Here is a 17,790-nt window from a genome sequence, read left to right on the forward strand (position 1 = left end):
TCAACCCTGATCGTGCATTAGAATCACCTGTTGAGCTTTGGAAACAAACAAGTGCTAGGGCTGCACCCCCAGATCAAATAAATCACAACTCGGGGGATGCAGTCCAGGCATCGGCACTTTTTAAAAGCTTTCCAGGAGATTCTCAAGGACAGTCAAGGTTGAGTCCTTCTGGGCTTTCTGGGAAGTTCTCTGTCTCTGTCTGACCCTCCACTCCTCTCCCCTTCCCTGTCTTCACCCCCTTCTTCCCTCCCACCCCTCTCCTCTCTTCCCCTTCCCTCTCTCTCCCTCCTTCCCTCCAATAAAAAATTTTGTGATAATGACTTACTTCCCCAAGAAAACCTCCACTCTCTTTCTAAATACTGAGAAGATGTCTAAACTTACAGTGTTCTGTTTCCAAACATCTTTTACGATTATAGGAGTCTTGTTTTCAAAATGCGTATTTATAAAGTGATATACAGCAGTTTGGCTTTACCTGTGGACAGCCTGGCTCTGGCCCTTGATGGAAGGAGAAGATTAGGAAACGAGAGATGAAGCCAAAGAAACTTTGGCGAATGATTTTCTGTTTCCCCATTGTCCAGTGCCCACACACAGGGCCATTCAGGACACCAAGTTCTCCATTCATTCATTAAATACATAGATAGATATGTAGATATTTTTAGTACTAACAGTATTCAAGGCCCCATGCTAAGTGCTAAATATACACTGAAAGAAAAAGAATAACTTCCGCTTTTAAGTGCCTAAAACTTGAATATTTAATTATAATACCAGGTTTTACATTTTCGAATGGAAATATTTGTGCTGAGTCATAAAGATTGAGTAGGAATTAATAGAGCAATAGAAGGAAAGGAGCATTCTAGGCAGGAGGGAAAATAGGCAAAGGCTCAGAGGTGAGAAATGGTATAAGCCCTTCAGGATCTGTAAGAGGCTCCGGGGGATGGTGTTTTGCTTGCAGGTTGGCGACTGGCTGTTGACTTAACAATATTAGGCCTCCCTGCCTCTCGTGAGGGCATCTGAGGCATTGCCTCCTGATAAAGAGCCTTACTTTGACTGAAAATCTAACTGCACGCCCCCATTTTTATGATTATTCTGTGGTTTTTTTTCTCTCTTTTTCCCTGCAGGTCAGCAGGTGTAGGGGTGGGGGAGGATAGACACTGATGAATTGAATTTCCATTTGATTCACAGGCTATATACAGCATGTGCACACACACCCTTAGTAGGGAAACCTCTTTTCAATCTAGGGATAAAGGCCTTCAACCTCTAGTGATAAGGGCCCCAAGCCTTTCTGGAGTTGGGCCTGGGAATTTGAATTTTTAACAAGCTCTCCAAGTAGTCCCACGGCACAGTCATACTGGGAAGCACTGCCCTAGTGCCCAGTGCTGATCTGAGAAGGGAAGTTCAGAGAATAATAGCCAACACTTACATAGTAGTAACAAAATGCCCAGCACTGCTTCAAGTGCTTTACTTAAGGAAACGGAAGCACAGAGTTCAGGTGACTTGCCCAGTGCACACAGTCAGTCAGTGGCAGAGTGTGAACAAAGCCACTCTTAATCCACACCCTAGATCTGCTCTGTAAAGAGCCAAGACCATTAGCCAAGCTGGCAGGGAGTTCTTGCTGTGCTCCAGGCACCAGTCATGTGCTGGTAGATGCTTCACATCTGGCTCAGTGAGGGGAGGAAGCACTTGTAGAACTTGTCCATTTCTGTGGTCCAGATGTCCCTGACCACAGAATTGGGAAGAAATGTGCCCAGTGATGAGTCAGCTCCAGTTCACCACCAGACACAGCTGTCACTGACTTGTGACTCTAACTGGTGTTGGCCACCATGGCAAATGCCAGCAAGGTGCAGGCCAGTGGCTGTGGAAGAACAGAAAAGGGAAATCTATTTCCTAAAACAGGGGGAGTACCCAGAGGCTTTGGAGATCTCAAAACCCAGGCTTTGTGCTCTGGGTTGAGATCATGAGAGGGCCAAGGAATTGTATTTCGGGACATGGAAGGCATGTCCTGGAGCAGGCAGCCACGTTGTGGTGTGAGGTCAAGGGTGGGGACCCTAAGGCCTTCCTGCCCCCACATATCCTTGTCAGTATTCTCCCCACAAGTAATTTCCTCCATCTCAGCTACCTCCTCCCTTCTCTCCCCACCCCAGTTCAAGTGCAGATTCTCTAGAGAGGTTTCTTCCTCTAATCTACCCCTTGCCCTTCACACGTTCTCACACTTGCTCCAGGGCTAACTTAGAGGACCAGTGAGGCAACCTCGCAGCGCATCACAGCTCTGTGGGTCTTGGGGACTCAGGACAGATGCATGGTGATTCTTTGTGCTGCCTGTTTTAGGTACCAGCAGTGCTTCTACGGGGTTAACCTGTCCAGTCTCCGGGGTGCTGCGGTGGACGAATACTTCAGACAGCCAATAGTAGTAAGTGTGCTCTTTCTTCCCATGTGTTTATCTGTTGATTCATTCACTTACTAACTCAGGCACCTGGGACGCACTGTGCTCTCAGGCTCTGTGCTAAGCCATCACAGAAGCAAAGAAAGAGCTCCTTGGAGCACTATGTTTCAGGTTTTCCAGCTCTGATCTCCCGATCAATTAGGAAAATTCTCAGAGAATGATACTGTTGAAAGCAAGGAGATTTTCCAGCTGCCTTTTAGTAAGTAACTTCTGATTCTCCAACTGTCCTGACTCACCCCATGCACGTACTCAGCCCTCATACTTGTTCAATAATTCACATCCTCCCATTGACTCTGGTGGCCCAAGGCATAATAAAAAGGGGAAGCTTTGGGTAATAAATAGCTTGGAACAGGAGTTTTGTTGTCAGACAGATTTGGGTTTCAATTGTGGTCCCATCTAGCTGTGTAATCTTGGGCCACTTAAGTTTGCATTATCTGAAACTCTTTCAGTTTTAAGTGGAAGGAAATCCAACTCAAACTGGCTTAAACTAAAATGAAATTATTGGTCCTCAAATATTGCAAAGCCTGGAGACAGAGCTTGCTTCAGTGACCTGTTGCAGGAGTTCAGACAATGTCACAATGGTCTGGTTTTTCTGTTCTCATCACTTATCTCCATTTCCTCTGGTTTTACTCTGTTCCTAGACAGGATCTCTCCTCATGGTAGCAAGATGGCAGCAGAAGCTACAACTTCAGATTCTTACAACTCTAAGTCCCACAGGAGAGCCTGCCTTTTCCTAATAACTTTGGCAAAACCCCCAGAATTAGTTTAGATAGAGCCTGATTGTCCTACCTTGGGTCCTGCGTCCATCTGTGAGGCAATTCCTGTCTTCAGGGGAAAAGTAATGCTCTCGTTGGCCAATCTGAGGTCATAGGCCACACCTGGAGCTGATGGTAGACTAAATTCCTATGGAACTTCTTGTAGTGTTGAGAGGAGGTAAATTCTGGATGGTCCAAAAAACACCAAATGCCTGCTCCAGAGTCATTGGTGAGGATTAAATGATATAACCTAGTAAAACACTTACTAAATAAAGCACTTACTAAATAATTGTGAGCTTTTATTATTAATATTATACTCATTAAGCTCATGCCCTCTAAATTCTAACTCTTGTTGACTTAAAATTTCAGGAGGAAAGCTAAACTGCAATCTTGTTTGAGTTCAGTTTATTCTGATAGAAAGGCATCTTTGGTTTTTTTCCCCAAGGACACATTTGACATTAGGATTTTGATGGCTCGGACAGTGAAGTACACAGTAAATTTTATGGATGCAGAAGAGGCAGATCTCCACAGGTTGGTACCAACCAATGTTGCTCTTGATTTTTAAAATCTCCTCAAAATAAATAAATAAATAAATAAATAAATAAATAATAAAATAAAATCTCCTCTACCCCCCCCCCCCATCCCCCAAACTTCAGGACAGAGTTCCACAGCTCACACAAGGAAGAGATTTCAGGTGTGAGTCACACACAGGAATGGTCCATCAATTACTGGTTTCATTTATTGCAAAATGAGGGAAATGATGCCTCCTTCATAGGATTGCTTTAGGAATTGAATGAGAAAAATTAAATAGTAGTAGCTTATGCTAACATAGCCAGACACTGTTCTGAGCCCTTTACATATAATGACTCATTTAATCCTCACAGCAACCCTATGCAGATGGTACTATTTTTGTCCCCACTTCACCAATGACAGAAATGAAGCAGAGTGGAACAGTAAGTTGCATACACAGAATTATGTAAAATGCACAGAATTAATATGTGTGTTAGAGGTAGTATTGAACCTTTCAGAAGGCCAGAGTCTGGGCTTTTTAACCACTCACCCAGGCCAGTACCACAATAATGACAGGAAGAGGAGCTACACCTTGTTGAGTGCTTGCTACATACTAGGTAACGTGCTAAGAATTTTACATGCACTGGCTCATTTTCAAAGAGGGCCCTCAGTAAATGTTAGTTTTTCCCCTCTTTTTTCCACTTGAAGAGACTCTGAAATGAAGACTCATTTCTCAGGTGGTGATATGAATCCCCTTTGGATTACCTTTCATTATTAGTATTTTACCCTTTTCTGCCTGAGAAGATTGATGTTCGTATTTTTTTCTGGGTAAGAAATGTAAGACCCAGCTAGGTTATAATTTGCCTGGACTACCAAGGAAGCAAGAGTCAGACTTCAGAAGGTACAGCTGGCTAACTCAAACCATCATCTATCTTGAGATCATGATGGACAAAGGATGCTGTATCAGTCAGGATAGGCTAGAGCATGCTGCAGTAACAAAACCAAACTTCAGTGACTTACGATAACACCAGGGGCCTTTCTCCCCTACACGGTTTATTCATGTGCACCAGCTTTAGCTCCGTGCAGCATTGCCAACGCCAGCAGTCAGGCTGGTGCAGCAGCCTCTGTCTGGAGCAAGGCTGATTACTGAGGAAGAAGAAAGAGCACGGCAAAGCATGGACTGGCAGTAAAAGCTTCTGCCAAGAAATGACACAGCTCACTTCTGTTCACATTTAATTGGTCAAAGCAAATCACGTGGCAGTACCTAAGCACAGGAAGGTGGATGAATGCAATACTCCTGTGTGCTCAGAGCAAGAGAAGTGGCATTTGGGAACAAGTCTAATAACTACCACAGGTCCAGACAAAATTGACTTTCATTGGCTTTATTTGCTGCTCTGAGCTGCCTCCTGAGTCAGGGAATTTTTTGAAAATTATGTCTTTGTTGGCTTTTCAGAGATGTCATTCATTCATTTGTTGCATTGATTCAGCAAATGTTTGTTAAGATTCTACTTTGTGCTGGGTACTGTACTGGTGCTTGCACAGATACATTAAGTAATTTCTTAAGTCTCTCCTTGAGGAGCTCATGGTCTGTTTAGGGGAATTCCAAAAGTGGGAGGAAATAATTACAGTGCATTAACAAACAAATTCAATGTGACAAGTATAATGGAAAACTCTAGAAATGCTCTGACTACTGCAGGGTAGAAGAAGTTAGGCCTTTGGAGGCACCATAAACGCAAATAATCTTAAAAATAAGATTTTCCTTTGAAAAACTCTAGCACATTCACTAAAATGTGTCTCCCTGGAGTAGTACAGCCCCAGCAGTGGACCAATAATATCATCTTTTAATTGTGGAATACTTTGAAGTTTACAAAGCACTCTCATATACATTTTTTCCCACTTGACACACACAAGAACCGTGAAAGGGAAGTAGAAGAGAGATTTTGCCACTCTTCAACAAAAGAGGAAACTGAGGCTCAGAGAATTTAAGTGACTTACCAAAGTTCCACAGCTAAAACAGGTCCAGCTTCTAGATTTTGTTATATCTTTTCCAGCATTCCTTCTCTTCCCACTTACTCTGCATTTGGCATCAACCATGGCAACTTCTGCGTGACTCTTGCTATAGCCTGGTGGGAAGTCAAATTGCCTCCCTGAAAAATAAATGAACTATGACAGTGACCTTCTGAGCTTGATGTTCCCCCTTGTGGTCCATTTCATCGTTTAGGGCCCTGAATAGCCTTTCGCTTCTGAACAGCTGCGTAGGGGAGCTGCCACAGCCCATGTTTTGGCTTCTGGAAGGACGGTTGTCAGCTACGACGTCCTGAGTCATCCTCCTGTTTAGTAGTCCAGCCCAGCTCCGGATGCTGCACTCGCCCTGTGGAGTTCTGGGTCACTGCAGCACAGTGGGCTGGTCCTTGCAGAGTTTCATCAAGAAGCAACATTCTCAAATGTGCAGCGTCACCCAAGCATTAATCACCCACTAAGAGAATCTTGCTGCCAAAGCAAGAGTGCTTAAGAGAAAAAGAAAACGTTCTGTGAATGTGCCCACTGATCTCACAAATGTATCCAGTATGTCTGTCAACAACAACAAAAATAATTCCAAGTGTTTCTTTTTTTCTTTCTTTTTTTTTTTTTTTTTTTTATTTCCTTGCAGAGTAGAAATTCCCTTTGTGTTTCAGATGGCGCAGTCTGGCCTCATCCACGGCCTGGCATTCTGGTTTGACATGGCCTTTGTTGGCTCTCTGTATGTATCATACCCTTTCTTTGCCTACTCTCTCCCATGCCGTCCTCTACCGTAACTTTAAAGTTTTAAAAAAACTAAGCTCAACAACCGTAATGTTTGTTTCTCCATGTTTCCAGAAAACAAACAGTGATGTTAATGTTACTTTTAGATTTTAGAGTGAAATGAAAATAAGACAGTTTTCCATAGTTGCCGTATCAACTCTGGCTAAAATACTCTTAGGCCAATTGTGTTGGGATTTGGAGGCGTAAGAGAGGGCCTGTGCTTTATCAGCCAGCTTGTTCTTTTCCAGAATAGATGGGGGCATGGGGGAGGCAAGCCCCTGACATTATTTCCATCACACCTGGTTATAGAACCTCTTGTGTCTGAGTCATACCTCAAATCATACTTTCCCCCATGTTGGTTCACAGGTTTCAGTTTCACGATCTAGAATCCTTTTTCAATGATCCGGCAGGCAGCATTAGGTAACTTCCCCCTCCGTGCACGCCTCTCTCCCCTACTGGAAAGGTTTGCAAGTTGTAGGGGAGAGACCACCTACTAGTTGACTGTCAGTGTTGGGTGTTCTCTTAAGGGCTGCGCTGCTCCTACGACCCCCAAGTTTCTGCTCTCCTCCTGACACCCCTGCTCTCTTCCCAGGCTTCTCCATGTGTCCCAGCTAGCAGTGAGGGTTGATCTGGGCCACGTGACCAGGCAGAAGGAAAACTGACAGTGCACTCTCCTCCACTTCTTATAAAAGTATCCAGGCTCTCCTTAGCACCTACTGAGAAAGACGTGTCTGTGGGTCTGTGATACAGCTCAGGGGGCTTGGGGGACTCAGGGGAGGACGGGATCCCTGGAAGCCTTGTCTGGGCTGACAATCAGAGAGAAGGGAAACAATGTACGAGTCATTCCCATTCCACACAGCATGTGTGTTCAAGGGATCTGTGCATCTATTTCTCAGACTCTCCCCCACTAACATCCCAAGTAAACGAATTTGTTCCTGCAAGGGTAAGGGAGATAAGCTTGAAGCCGCCTGCTTCAAGGGGGAAATTTCTTTGAAGTTAAATGCTTTATCTTAAAAAGCTGTAGAACATTTGCATTCTACTCCGTAACATAGCTGAATATATATTTTGATATAAAGGTGGTTTATATTACTTAGCAGTTAAATTATATAAAATTTCCCCCCAAAATCTTCAAGGCAAAATGTCCTCTCTAGCAATTTTCCCCGTGTTCAATGTGCACCTTACTGCCTGCAAGCCCATGACCACTGCCTAATCCCAGGACAGGTGACCTCAGCGTTCAAAGCACCAGCAGGGTGTCCCCACTTCTTCATATGAAATGAAGAACGTCAACTTGTACACACACACACAGACACACAAACACACACGATGTCCAGGCTTGAAGGGCAGTAGAGGCCGTCTGCCCCCGTAGTTTTTCTTGCTTCCAGAAACCCCATCAGGACCCCTGAACAGGTGGGCATGAGACAGTAAGAGGCTACACTCCAGACTTTTCACCCTGCCAGACTTTTCCAACAAATCAATTCCCAATTTAACTCTGCTGTTATCGGGCTTCTAATGAACTTTGACATAGCCATACAGATTGATAGAGCGACCAAGTGCCTGGGTTTGAAGCCTGGCCTGACTCCGTAGGGTTGTTGTGGGATTTAATGGGCTAATTACATAATGCTCTTGGCACTGTACCCAGCGCATAGTAACTGCTCAATAAATTGAGCTATTCGTATCTTAAAAGTGTTCCATGAGTTAATAAACAATGAAAACCACTCGTCCCCAGTTCAATCCATTAATGTGGGCCTGGAGCCTAATTGGCTTTTAACTCTTCCCTTGCCCCACAGGGTAACAGTTTGGCTGTCAACAGCGCCCACTGAGCCTCTGACTCACTGGTATCAGGTGCGGTGCCTTCTTCAGACTCCTCTCTTTGCCAAGGAAGGAGAGACCCTCTCAGGGAGAGTGCTGTTTGTGGCCAATAAACGGTAAGCAGGAGAGTGCAGACGCGATCCCGCCTGTTTCCTGGGTGCTGACAGGTGGGGGCGGGAGGAAGCTGGCAGGCCCCTGAGACGCCAGCACCAGAAATGGACAGCAGGCTTTACAAAGGCCTGGCTGAGTTTGCCGAGATGCCCTCAGCCTCAAAGCCTGCAGGGCACACGTCACCTTGCACTGAGCATGGCCAGGAAGAGAAGCTTAAGATAAGTCAAGGGCAGTGTTCCCCACCTGACCGCAGAGGAAGGAAGGAAGGAAGGAAATCCATCAGCTTATGGGAGCACTTGCCAAAGACTTGAATTATCAAGCGCTCTAAAGCCCACGTCAGCTTCCTGACCTTACTTCCATCTGTCTAGCCACACATCCCCAAATTTAGTACCGGGAAATCGATCTGTACTGCAGGGGGGAAAGTACTGCAGGGGTGGTGCGTGGTGTGTCAGGCAGGACCGGCTGCTGCCCTCTGGTAATGGACTCACGAGGTCTCAGCAGTGACTACTTTGACTTACCTCATTTTTAGAAGGCTCTATTTTCTTTCATCTTGTTGGAGCTTTTCCTGGGTGAATTAGCAGAGAAAGGCATAGAGGAGTAGCTCAGGGACTCTCAGGATATTAAGGGTACTCAGAGGTCATCTCATCCAACTTTCTTCCCTCCCTACCGGCACTCCCACCGCCACCACCTTCCTTGGGCCTGTGCTTAAACACTCCAGTGACAGAGAGCTCACTACCTCACCAATCAACCCTTCCATTTTTAAAGTCTTTATTTTTTTCATGACAAAAACCAAACATGCTCACGTGTAAGTTGAAAACTACAAGTGTGTCTAGAGTCCATCCACGCTCCCACCCTCACCCCATTCCCCAGATGTGAGCCCTTAGTCCATATCCTTTCAAGTGATTTTTGGTGCATGTACCAACAAATAACATCGTTGTAGAGTTGTTATTGTTTTACAGGAAGGTTGCACTAGCAGTCTGCAACTTAAGTTTTCACTTAGTAATAAGTCCTGAATCTGTACAGATAGATCTGCTTTGTTCTTTTCATAAATGCAGAACAGCCAAGGACATGGATGTACCATAATGTCTTTTTAAAAATCCCTGATTGACTGACATTTAGGTTGCTTCCATTTTTTTTTTTTTTTTTGCCATTGCAAAAAATTCTGCACTAAGTATCCTTGAACATAGAGCTTGCACAGTGACATGAATATTTCTAAATGAGATGCCTAAAAATAGAAATGCTGGATCAAAGGGTAGGTACATGTTACAGTCTACTAGATCCTACCTTTCTCAGTGACTGCACCAATTTCCACTCATACCAGCAACAGATAAGCAAACTCTTTTCTCCACGTCTTTCCTGAAACTGGATGATAACTGTCTCTATGGCTTTTGCAAATCCAATAGACTCCAAAATAAGTGTTTAAAGTTGCATCTGGTTGTTTTGGTTTATAATTCTTTAATTACTTATAAGGTTATGACTTTTCATATAGTCATTGACTGTTGACTACTTTCTTCTACTTTAGACATCTTTAATTATTAAAAAATTATTCTTGCTGTTGATCACAGATCTATTGATACTTCCTGTAGATTCAACTCATTGATCTTAGTTATGTTTCTGAATTCAAAAGAAATAGGTCTGTTCCAGCCTCCAAATGGCAGTTGTTCAAGTATTAGGAGCATCTTACTGAATATACTCCTGGTCTCCCTGTCCTCAGGCTAACGTCCTCAACTCCTCCCTCCTATAAGAGGGATTTTGAAATAGTTTAAAATTCTAAGTCCTTCCCTCTGGAAATACACAGGTTCTCAATGTCCCCTTTAAAATAGTTCTCCAGAATAGGGAACCCTCTTGCACTGTTGGTGGGAATGGAAATTGATACAGCCACTATGGAGAACAGTATGGAGGTTCCTTAAAAAACTAAAAATAGAACTGCCATACGACCCAGCAGTCTCAGTACTGGGCATATACCCTGAGAAAACCATAATTCAACAAGAGTCATGTACCACAACGTTCATTGCAGCTCTATGTACAATAGCCAGGACATGGAAGCAACCTAAGTGTCCATCGACAGATGAATGGATAAAGAAGATGTGGCACATATATACAATGGAATATTACTCAGCCATAAAAAGAAACGAAATTGAGTTATTTGTAGTGAGGTGCTTGGACCTAGAGACTGTCATACAGAGTGAAGTAAGTCAGAAAGAGAAAAACAAATACTGTATGCTAACACATATATATGGAATCTTAAAAAAAAAAAAAAAAGGTTCTGAAGAACCTAGGGGGCAGGACAGGAATAAAGACGCAGATGCAGAGAATGGACTTGAGGACACGGGGAGGGGGAAGGGTAAGCTGGGACAAAGTGAGAGAGTGGCACGGACATATATACACTACCAAATGTAAAATAGATAGTGGGAAGAAGCCGCACAGCACAGGGAGATCAGCTCGGTGCTTTGCGTCCACCTAGAGGGGTGGGTTAAGGAGGGTGGGAGGGAGACGCAAGAGGGAGGGGATATGGGGATATATGTATTATTTATAGCTGATTCACTTTGTTATACAACAGAAACTAACACACCATTGTAAAGCAATTATACTCCAATAAAGATGTTTAAAAATAAAATAAAATAATTCTCCAAAACTAAATACAGGACAGCATACATGTCCTGGTAAGTGCTGGCTACAAAGCGACAGTGAACACTGCTGTTTTGAGTACCATACTTATAATAATAATGTAATTAAATTGGGGGCCATTTTACTTGAGTGTTTAGATAATTAAAAGCAAAAAGTATATTTTTACATGATCTTTAAGTCATTTCTCCCTTCTCCTAGTATGCAGCTGATTTTTGTCAGCTTCAATTCAAGTTTTTGTATTTATTCCACCCATGCATTCATCATGCTGTTTTTAGATCCTTACTAGAGCCAATGGATTATCTTACTTACTTAAAAAAATTTTTTTGTGTAGCATGTTAGTGAGTCCTACCATTTTGTATCATTTGCAAATTTAATAGGCAAACTTTTATTTAAAAATTATTAAGCAGAAAGAGGCCCAGAGTGTAAACCTTCCTTCAAAATTTGCATAGCCTAATTATCCTGAGCAAAAGAAGCCAGTCTTAATATGTTACATACTGTATGATCCCATATGTATGACTTTCTTGAAAAGACAAAATTATAGTGATGGAGACAGATCAGTGGTTGCCAGGGGTTATGGGTGGGGAGACAGTGTGACTGCAAAGGAATAATAACATCCTGTTTGTGGTGGCAGTATTTACATAAATCTATACATGTGTTCAAATGAGTGTTTAAAAAATATATGTATGTCTATGTCTTCCTCTTATTTTGTTTGTCCTCAATAAAATCTAGACCTTGAGTTACTGGTTTCACAGAATCTGACCTTATATTTAAACCTACCCAGGCCACTATTGGGAATGATAGGGAGGGATTTATATCACTCACTAATTTCTGGAATTTAAAAAAGAAGCCTAGTTATCAAGGAAATTCAAATTAAAATAATAATATTTTAATCCCAAACATTTAAATATTAAGAATTGGAAAAAGTATAATGAAATTAGTAGTTTTATGCTTTGTAGATGAGGAAGTAATTTGGTACACTTTCTGGAAGATATTTTAGCAGTAGGTCTTGAGAGCCTTAAATATGTTTTATATGCTTTAGCCTGGTGAGTCTACCTCTAAGAATTTTTTCCAAGAAATATAATCCTAGATAGTACATAAAGATGTATTACAGGAATGTCTTTTGCAGAGAATTCCTGTCATAAAACCAGATTTTTGTTACCATAAGTAATAATATGTTATTATAAAAACATAAATATTTAACAATGAGAAATTGCTAAATGAATTGTGCTATACCCGCATAATGGTATTGAAAAATACATTGTTGAGAATTATAGGATAAATGCTAACATTAAATAAAATAAGGAGATAAGAAGGACTATTTAAGCAATTTAAGCATGATTTTGCTAAAAATTTATATTTATAAATATATAGAGGGAAAATTACATAGAAGGGAAATATTCTACAATGCTAGTTGAAGGAATCCTTGTCTAGTGACATTATGGATTATTCTATTTCTATTTTTCCTTATTTTTCTACAGTGAATATATCACCTTTTATAACCAAAAGAAATACATATATTTTTGAGAATGACTAATAAAAATCCCACAAACATAGCCCCTTCAGATTAGTCATCAAGGATATAGCATATTACTTGTTATTATTAGCCGCTTCTTCTCACTGTAATTGCTTGAGCCTTCATCTGGGGTCTCTTAAAATCAATCACATTTGTTGGCTGTTTTACGTCAGTTTGAGATTTTAGCTTAGCCAATTCTTGCATGATTAAGATTGTTTTGGTACATCAGTGGTGACCCACAAAGGGTCTCTGTTACTTAAAGCCATTTCTGCTGTTGATATTGATAAAGCTTTTTTTTTTAAAATACTTTAATCAACCAAAAATACCATTACCTTTGTAATATTTAAACCAAGAAATTATAGCTATCAAACTCTTGTAATAAACAATTTGCAAGCAAACAAGCCTTCAATTGCCTCTACCAGTATTAATAGTATCCAAATAAACAGATGCAGAAATGTATAAGATGTGAAACACATGCTCTTAAAACCCGCATGAAGTAGGTATGCGTAGATGATGCCCAGGACTTCCCTGGCGGTCCAGTGGTGGTTAAGACTCCACGCTTCCACTGCAGGGGGCATGGGTTCAATCCCTGGTCAGCAAACTAGGATCCCACATGCCACGTGGTGCGCCCAAAAAAGTAGAAAAAAAGGAAAGAAGAAGATGCCCTAAATATATGTGACTGGCTAACACCAGCCTTGTGAGTTGATGTGTTGGTTTTCTTTTTCTGCCTTACAGACAGAGCTATGACATTCAGATCGTGGCGCTGGTAAACCAGACAGGCTTCAGGTCTGGGAACACCCTCGATTTAAAGAATCCTTTCTTTAGGTAAGAAATGCCCTCATCCATTTCACACCTATGTATATAGGATCTCAACTGACCATATGACTAGGTAAAGAGGTTTAGAATAATTCCATCTTTCCTAAGAGGAGAAAAAGCATCTGTTCTTCTTCTCTAAGGAGACTTGGATCCCGATATGGAGTTGAGTGTTTTATGTTCCATTAAATAGAATTCAATATATAACAATCTGATCCTGATACAGTGCAGGAGAGTCCTACAAAGTGAATTCTCCTTACAACTGAGCTGTAAAGAGCTGTGTGTGTGACCTCAGGTAAAGTCACTTTCCTTCTGGCATTCAGTTTTCTCATCTGCAAAATGTAGAGTTTAAAGATGATCTTCTTTGACCTTCATTCACTATGGGATGATTTTATGTAGCAGTTATTCCAATACACCTAAAACATGAGTCCATTTAAAGTAAATTTTTTTAGATGTTTTTTGAGATCATGTAAGTCAGGACATAATTTTCTTTGGCAGCTGTGCAGATTTTGTCTGATATGAAGAACTTGCCACAGTGGGTTGGATACAACAAATGTTTCTGGAAAAACTCCCCATTTGTATAGCTATTCAATGCGAGCCAATTAAATATCCACACATGAAATCAACCACACAAATAAAACCACTGGACACTGTCACTCTTGACTTTCTTAATAGAAAGTGACTTTTCTCTCATATTTTAATGTCTCACCAAGGCTTTAATTCAAAGCGTCATGTCTGTATAGTATTAAAAAGCTTGAAGAGAAGGGGAAACTCAGGAAACCACACCAAGAATTCTTTGGCCAAGATGGGAAAATGAAATGTTGACCTTGAAGCAGGGGAGGCAAGGCTGTAATTGTATATGTTGTATGTAGGCTATCACACATGGTGTGACTCTTTGAAACCTATTGCCAGTTAGGGATATGGATCTGTCTCTAATTCCGAGGGAAGGGAGAAGTCCTCACTCCCATCCCCTTGCACAATCCTGCCATGTTAAGCAAAGGGCACAGGTTTTGGCCTCGGAGAGAACAGGCTGACTACTCACCAGTACTATTGAACCTGCCTAGCCCTCAGTTTTCTCGTCTGTAAGATGGGATAAACAGCATACCTCACCAGGCGATTGCACGGATCTATAACATGTCCAAGTACTTAGTACTTCACGTAAGTGGTGCTCAATAAATGCCACTTTCTTTTCTTCCTGTTCTCGGCTCACCAGCTCTCTCTCTGAGTATATAGATGTTGATTTGTAGTTCATTCCAAACAGAATCATTTGGGTTTTGGAAAAGAAAATGAATTCTTGTAGGGTTTCAGAAAACCCACTTTTGAATGAAAGAACCACGTAAGCTAGTAACTCTGAGTCCCCCTTCCACTTCATCGCACAAGACCAAGGTTTGAACCAGAAAACCACGGAGAGAGGGCCCGGGCCTTGGCCAGCCTCTGCTTCGCACAAAGGCATAAACACAGTAGCCACAAGGTCAAAGTGAGAGTGTCAGAGGTCTGCTGATGCCTAAGATGGCTACAGCCCTGTCAAACAGATGGACAGTGGAGCAAGGGGCAGGTGCCTTTCCTTTTCCCCTTTTCCCTCACTCAGCAGCAAGTCTGATTCATGTATTTAATTAAGCAAATGAGGTGCTTGAAAATGTAACTTCCCTGGGAATCACAGATCTTGACTATATTTTTTCACCAGCCCTTCCTGATGTCTAGGCCTCAGTATCCTCAATGGAGATGTGGGCTAACTGACAGAATCTTTGACGAGTACTTGGTATATAGTAGGTGCTTAGTTAAATGTCCAACAGTGTTAATACCCTTCTCCTCCTCCCCCACATGCAACTCCAGTTTGCTATTGCAGCAACCGAGAAGCAGCAGCCCAAGGGAGTGTGTGTGTGTGTGTGTGTGTGTGTGTTGTATGTGTGTATGTGGGAGAATTAAAATAAATGGCATTACCCAGAGGAACAATTGGTAATACAGCCTCAGAATAACTTTCTCTCCATTTGCTTTTTATTCTGCCCATTTTTAAGGCACAGTAGGCCCTACTGACACACAAAAGCAAAAGATTCATTTTGGGGTTTTGGCAGATCCCCAATACCATCTGGCCACCAGTGACATGCTAAAAACATGTCAAGATCAACAAATTAATTGCTGAACACATGAGCATCCACCATTACACATAATGTGAAAGTTTCTCTTTCTCCTTGGGCAGGGTCGGGGGGACTTTTATTTTGACTATTAATTATTTTAAAGTAATTTGAAAATAAAAGAAGAGCTAACAGCTGTTCCTAAAAGTGAGCAAAGGCACAAAACTACTCCATCAGGGAGGGAAAGTTCTCCGGTAACCTAGCAGATTTTCCAAGAACTGTGAGACTAGTCCTTCATCATTAGGGTCCCACACAGTCTGTCCCAGGACCTGGCTGGGCCACTCACTGTGCTGCGCTGTGGAAATGCGGCTGTGACCAGGGCAAGTGCAGCCCCTGCCTCCATGAAGCTCTCATTGTAGTGGGAGGGAAGTGGGCATTAAATAGCTATCTGCATAATTAATTATATCATCATAACTGCAATTAAGTGACACGAAGGAAAAGTAGAGGGCACCAAGAGAGTGTTACTCCATAAAACCACCACCACGGGTGCCCCAAACCCAGAAACAGCTGAAGCTGCTTCAGAGCACCAGGAGAGAGAGCTCTGAGGTACTGTTGCCAAGTCCCACTAAGGAAAGCCGGGGCCCAAAGTTTCCTATTGAAACTTGAGACCTTAATCAAGTTTGCTCACTTCTGAGAAGCCTCCCAAGCCCGAGGGGGGCTGAGATGCCCCTCCCACATCACTCAAAGAGCCCTGTGCAGATTCCACTGTTAGGGCACCTGGATGGCTCTGTCTCAATTATTATTTTATTTGTCCGCAATGCCACATACCTTGAGCACAAGATTTTGCCTACTGCCGTTTATAACGCAGTGTAATGCAGTATCTAGCACAGTAGGTGCTAGGTAAACACTTGATGAATGAGTGAATGAATGTGGCCCCATGGGGCTCCTGATGGCTCCGAAAAGAACTGTGACCAAGATGCCGTGGCCCAAAGAGCATTTCGTCTTCCACGCTCACACCGCAAGCCAAGCCTCTGTTCTACTCATGGCTTCTCACAAAACAATTTGACCCTTCTTCCCCCAAAATACTAAGTTCCCTTGATTTCCTCAAGTTAAATATTGGTTTCCTTTGTGCTTTTTTTCAACCAGTTTATTAAGTAATTATTGTGTGCCAGGCACTCTTCTCAGTGCTGGGGTATAAGAGAGAATGAGATAGGTACAAACTCCCTGGTCTCATGGTTTGATGTCTCCCAACAGACATCAGGAAAGTAAGCAAATAAATAAGATAATTTCAGATAGTGGTAACCTCTGAAAAAGATAAACAGAGTAATGTCTACCTGATTTCAAGAATTACAAGAAAGCTACAGTAATCACGGCAGTGCAGTACTGATGAATGGATGGCATGTAGATGAATGGAATGAAATAGAGATCAGAAACGGACCCAAACATATATGTCAATCGATTTTTGACAAAGTTGCAAAGGCAACTCAATGGAGAAGTGATAGTCTTTCAAAAGTGGTGCTGGAATGATTGGATATCAGTATGCCATTTAAAAAAAAAAAAACTTCCTTCCATATCTCACACCATCTCTAAAAATTAACTCAAAATGGATCAAAAGGGATCATAGATTAAAATGTAAAGCATAGAAGAAAATTTTTGTGACCTTGGATTAGACAATAATTTCATAGATATGACACCAGAAACAATTCATGAAAAGAAAAAAATGATAAACTATCCTTTATCAAAATTAAAAATGAATGAAAAGTCACAAACTGGGTGAAAATGTTTGGAAGTCATATATCTGGAAGAAAAACTAGTATCCAGAATATAAAAAGAAGGTGTGATGCAATACTCTCAAAAATAATATGAAAAATAATAAGAAAATAATGATTTTTTTTAAAGAGCAAAAGATTTGAACAGATACTTTATCAAAGAAGGTATAATAGCAAATAAGCACATGAAAAGATGTTCAACATCATTAGTCATTAGGGAAAATGCATATTGTAACCATAATGACATACCATTACACACCTATTAGAATGACTAAAATAAAAATCCTGACAATACCAAGTGCTGAGGAATACGTGGAGCTCCTGGAACTCTCATTCATTGCTAGTTGGAATACAAAATGGTACAGACACTTTGGAAAACAGTTGAATAGTTTCTTCTATCATTAAAAATTCACTTACCATATTACCCAGCAATCCCACTCCTGGGTGTTTACACAAGTGAAATGAAAACTATATTTGAATGTTTCTTGTATGTTTATTTATAATCACAAAAAATTAGAAATAGCAGGAATGTCTTTCAAATGGAGAATGAATAACATCCATACAATGGAATAATTTTCAGCAGTCAAAG

At 41.6% G+C, this 17,790-nt stretch overlaps 1 protein-coding gene across 2 annotated transcripts in view; it reads left to right on the forward strand.

Moving 5' to 3' along the window:
* LOC102997613 (histone-arginine methyltransferase CARM1-like) overlaps positions 1-17,790 on the forward strand; it is a 251,240-nt gene that overhangs the window by 231,953 nt on the left and 1,497 nt on the right. Inside the window, exons 8-12 of one of the 2 annotated variants that reach the window (XM_057547578.1) lie at positions 2,326-2,407; positions 3,641-3,726; positions 6,356-6,445; positions 8,274-8,411; positions 13,283-13,372. In XM_057547578.1, the coding sequence (XP_057403561.1) occupies positions 2,326-2,407; positions 3,641-3,726; positions 6,356-6,445; positions 8,274-8,411; positions 13,283-13,372 (486 nt within the window). Of the gene's footprint in view, positions 1-2,325; positions 2,408-3,640; positions 3,727-6,355; positions 6,446-8,273; positions 8,412-13,282; positions 13,377-17,790 lie in introns of those variants that run through there. The other variant, XM_057547579.1, reaches the window with a different exon arrangement.

The sequence above is a fragment of the Balaenoptera acutorostrata genome, chromosome 6 (assembly GCF_949987535.1).
Source record: "Balaenoptera acutorostrata chromosome 6, mBalAcu1.1, whole genome shotgun sequence".
NCBI lineage: Eukaryota > Metazoa > Chordata > Mammalia > Artiodactyla > Balaenopteridae > Balaenoptera > Balaenoptera acutorostrata.